The sequence below is a fragment of the Hibiscus syriacus genome, unplaced genomic scaffold (genome assembly GCF_006381635.1).
Source record: "Hibiscus syriacus cultivar Baekdansim isolate YM2019G1 unplaced genomic scaffold, ASM638163v2 tig00111213_pilon, whole genome shotgun sequence".
Taxonomy (NCBI): Eukaryota; Viridiplantae; Streptophyta; class Magnoliopsida; order Malvales; family Malvaceae; genus Hibiscus; species Hibiscus syriacus.
Window position 1 is genome coordinate 3,429,885 of NW_024063022.1, and position 4,616 is coordinate 3,434,500.

Genomic DNA, 4,616 nt, shown 5'->3' on the forward strand with positions numbered 1-4,616 from the left:
TAGACAATTTTAAGCTCGTGAATTTTTGAGTCGAGCTCAACTCACCTCATTTACAACCCTAGTTGGAAGGGTGAGGGTGGGGATTGTATTTTGAGGTTTGAGTATAATTTAAGGATTTATCGTTTGAATATAAGTTTTGAATGTATAATTTAAAAATTTTAAATTTATTTTATTGTAATCTTTTGTTGTATTAAAATATTAATAAAATATGATATATTATATAAAAATAATAAAATAATTCATATAATTGTATAAAAATAAAGTTAATATATAAAATTTAATAATTAAATTAAATATTTTATAGTATAATGAATAATATAGGAGTAATGATATAATTATGGTTAAATATGTAATTCATCCTAAAATATATTTAATTTTGTACAAATCGCTTTGGACAGGAGTCCTACTACATCTGATCCAACCCATGCACAGTATTTAGTCATTTATAGAACTCTGAAGATTCAATATAGAATTCAATGAAATTTTAACAAGTAACCACCGACTCTAAGATTGGATTATACAAAAATAGAAATCTGGTCTTCGTTTCAAAGCTGAAGACTCTCCTTCTTGTCCTTCAATGGCTGACCCCTGTCACCGACCACCGACACCGAGAGGAACAACGAAGACGACAACATTCTCAGTCTTAACCACAAGAAACAGGGTGACTTTCGCTTTTACTTTCACTATTGTTTTCGTCATTGGTTTGACAGCTTTCTTATTTCTCAACCCATCTTCTTTCTCTTCTACTCGCCTTCAAAGCTTCTTCAAAAGTTCTTTTTACGGATCCAACTTTTCCTCCCATTTCTTTCACTTTCTCCCCAATTCTTCCCAACCCAATCACTACACACTTCCCCTTTCTCAGTTCCGGGAAAACCCTTTTCAGATTTCCAAGGAATCTGAAAGATTTCATGGAGAAAATGATTTTTCTTTTTCAAGTGAAGTTTTCAATGGAAAAGATGGATCATTTAAAAGTGAAGACAGTGCTAATGAAACTAGCAGCCATGGAACCCCTTCTCAGCATGATGGAAGCATTGATGAGCTACTTGAGAAGCAAAGGAAGGGAAATTTGGTGGAAGTTATAAATCAGTGTAGAATATTTGATGGGAAATGGGTGAGAGATGAATCTTACCCTCTATATCCCCCAGGGTCTTGTCCATATATTGGTGAGTCTTTCAATTGTTTTGTTAATGGTAGGCCTGATAGGGGCTATGAGAAGTACAGATGGAAACCCAATGGATGCATCTTGCCAAGGTAATTCACCAAGTTCTCCTATTTAGATTTACATATTGTTGGTTCATTTATCTGTAAATGGGATGTGCTAATTTGCATGTAGAGTTATGTTTGTTGAAAATGATCTTGTCTTGGTTAGATTGAATATGGGTGGAGTTCATGCAAATGAATTTGTGCTAATTTGCATCTATAGGGGTGGTTCTAGTTTATTGTTTATATATATATATATAAACTACATTTGAACTAGAAACATGGAACTCAGGTGAAACAGCTTATGCTCGTTGAAAATGATCTGCTTATCTTGGTTAGATTGAATATGGGTGGAGTTCAATCAAATGAATTTGCATCTATAGTGGCAGTTCTAATTTCTTCATGTTCATATGTAGTTTTGTTTATAATGTTTGTTGGAAATGATTTTCATATGTATACATATTACTTATTTATTGTTAGCTTTTGCCTTAGATTGGTTTTGGGTGGAGTTGTCATGCAGATTGAATGGCAAACATATGCTGGAATTATTGAAAGGGAAGCATGTAGTTTTCGTTGGTGATTCACTCGGTCGGAATATGTGGGAATCTCTGATTTGTGTCCTTAAAAACTCTGTTGACGATAAAAGCAGTGTTTTCGAGGTCTCGGGTAGGGAGGAATTTGGAAAAGTGGGTTCTCACTCCATTGCATTCAAAGTATGTTTGTCCTTTACCCTTAGACTAATTTCTAAGTTGCATTAAGTGAGGTCTTTTTGTGTTTTATATGCTAATTTAAGATGAATGAATGAACAGAGTTGGAATTGCTCTATTGAATACTTCCGATCTGCATTTCTAGTTCAAGAATGGGAAAATGTCGGGAGAGACGGATCAAAGAAGGAAACACTCAGAATTGATACGATCGATCAATCATTTAATAAGTACAAAAATGCCGATATTCTCGTTTTCAATACCGGACATTGGTGGACTCATGATAAAACTAAGAAGGGGTACCCTATACGCTACCTATTTGTTCATTTGAGAAGATAGATAATCTTAAGTAGGAGCTCTTAACGGTTTCAACCAATTTGCAGGAACGGTTACTATCAAGAGGGGAACACCATCTATGATCGATTGAATGTTAAAGTAGCGTTCCGAAAAGCTTTGGCTACATGGGCGAAATGGATAGATACTAATATAGATTCTATGAAGACCCTTGTTTTCTTCAGGGGCTTTTCTGCCTCACATTTCAGGTAAATCAAACATCGAAAGGATATGTTAGGTTGAAACCCTTCATTCATAAACAAGTGCCTTCAATTTGTTTTGCTTGTTCCCAGGGGTGGAAGGTGGAATTCTGGCGGGCAATGTGACGGTGAAACTGAACCTATCACAAATGAGAAGTACTTGAAGAAATATCCGTCAAAGATGCGGATTTTTGAGTCAGTGATAAATGGCATGACTACACCGATCTTGTATCTTAATGTTTCTAGAATGACTGGCTTCCGGAAGGATGCCCATCCGTCAATTTACAGGAAGCAGAACTTAACTGAGGAAGAGAAAAGTTCACCTACTAGAATCCAGGATTGCAGCCACTGGTGCCTTCCTGGTGTTCCCGATACTTGGAATGAGCTAGTGTACGCTCAGCTCCTTATCAAACATGATCGTGATCGGCAACAACTTCTGAATCAAGGACAAGAACAGAGAAAATCCTAGGTAAAACTAATGCAATGGAACTTTTTAAATCAGTGTTTAGTCCCCAGCTTTGTCTTGATTGATTTGTGTATGTTCTATTCATAGGTGTAAAGTTCGAGTCGGAGAAGTGAAACAATGTCATTCTTTGGAGAGGAAAAACCGTAAAATCTGTAAATTTTAATTGTTCACAAGTTTTTTACGAGTTTTGTTATAGAACATAGGGTTTCAGCTAATTGCTTTGAGTGTACAAAGTTTTCGGAAAACGAGTTTCACTTTTTCACTGAGTGTATAAAGTTCAGAAGATTGTGTTAACCTTGAAGACAATATTTACTTTCGGTATTACACTAATTTGGATTACACCAATTTGGGTGTACGTAAGTGGACGTTGTCCTTCAAAGTTGGTACATTTTGTTAAACTTTGTAGGTCCGAAGTGAGGAAGTAGAATCCATTTGCATTATTATTTTTTTCAATAAATTCTTTCAAAAATAAAAGAACAAAACCAAAAAATTTATAGCAAATCCCTTTTAGAAGAGTAGTAGAGGGATAAAATTGCTAAGGTTCGTTTGTTGTGGTTTTTTAAAACCACTTGGATAAAAATCCGGTCAAATTTTTTAAAGCATTTTCAGTTAAAAATTTCGTTTTGATAGTAAGATTAATGTCAAATGAGTAACAAATAAAAAAAAGTACGCTAGAAACATTGATTTTAAATCAACCGTAAAAGTTAGGATTTATAACTTTTTCATTTTTTAACTTTGCGTTTGGAAGAAAATAATGATTTTACCCTTATTTGTATGGACTCCATTCAATTATATATTTAAATTTTATTTTAATAATTTAATATGAACGTCCTTAAAAAATAATTTCACTTAATAATTTATTTTAATTGCTTAAAAATAAATAAAATTCATGATTTATATATTATAATATTAATAGTAAGTTATAAAATATATTTTTATTATAATTATATCTTTATTTGTATTTTTATATTTTTATTATAGTTTAAATTGATATAATTCATATATAATAATATTTTTTTAATTTATTATAGTTTAAATTGATATGATTCATATATAAGTATAAATATAATTCAAATGCTATATTTTTAACTTACAACATAATGTTTATAATGGACATTTTATCTTCTCAAAATCACTTTTAATGGTAATTTCAAACAATTAATTTTTTATAGTATTTTTATAAGTTACTTTTCAAATTACACCAAACTAACCCTAACAAGATGTAGGGAATAAAATCCGAAATACGAGTTGTACATTGTTTGAATGACCAGTGACAACCACAAGTATTCACTTTGCATCAGCCCACTGCACACTTATTAGTTTTGGTATTCAAATTTTATTTTTATTATTTTCGTTTTAGCACTTAAATTATATTTTTAAAAGTATATCTAACATTTAATTTAGATTTTAGTTTTGTACTTCGTTGTAAAAAAATGAATGTAATACCCCAAACTTTAGTTAGTGATCAAAATGTAAATTTTGAAAGTTTGGTGGCCAAAGTACAAAGATTGGAAAAGTTTAGGGATTAAAAGGGTAAGTTTCCAAAAGTTTAGAGACCAAAAGTATAATTTTCAAAAGTTATATATTTTAGCTGGTAAATGAATAGTTCACCCCAAGAATGAAGTTCGGGTAGAAATTAGATTCTTGATCCGAAAATTGTGTTAAAAGCTACAAAGTGTTAAAGTTCGGTAAAAATTCGATAAATCGGATCGA

General features: G+C 31.9%; 1 protein-coding gene across 2 annotated transcripts; it reads left to right on the plus strand.

Moving 5' to 3' along the window:
* The first annotated feature begins 485 nt into the window (after positions 1 to 485).
* LOC120156103 (protein trichome birefringence-like 1) lies at positions 486 to 4,187 on the plus strand. Of its 2 annotated transcripts, XM_039167521.1 has the most exons (6): positions 486 to 1,251; positions 1,721 to 1,913; positions 2,010 to 2,203; positions 2,288 to 2,446; positions 2,531 to 2,907; positions 4,151 to 4,187. In XM_039167521.1, the coding sequence occupies exons 1-5, from the start codon at positions 578 to 580 to the stop codon at positions 2,904 to 2,906; spliced, it is 1,596 nt and encodes a 531-aa protein (XP_039023452.1). In that variant the 5' UTR covers positions 486 to 577; the 3' UTR covers position 2,907; positions 4,151 to 4,187. The 2 variants fall into 2 exon arrangements, with proteins under 2 accessions (XP_039023452.1, XP_039023451.1); XM_039167520.1 differs by lacking the exon at positions 4,151 to 4,187 and having other exon boundaries at positions 2,531 to 3,093.
* The last annotated feature ends 429 nt before the right edge of the window (positions 4,188 to 4,616 follow it).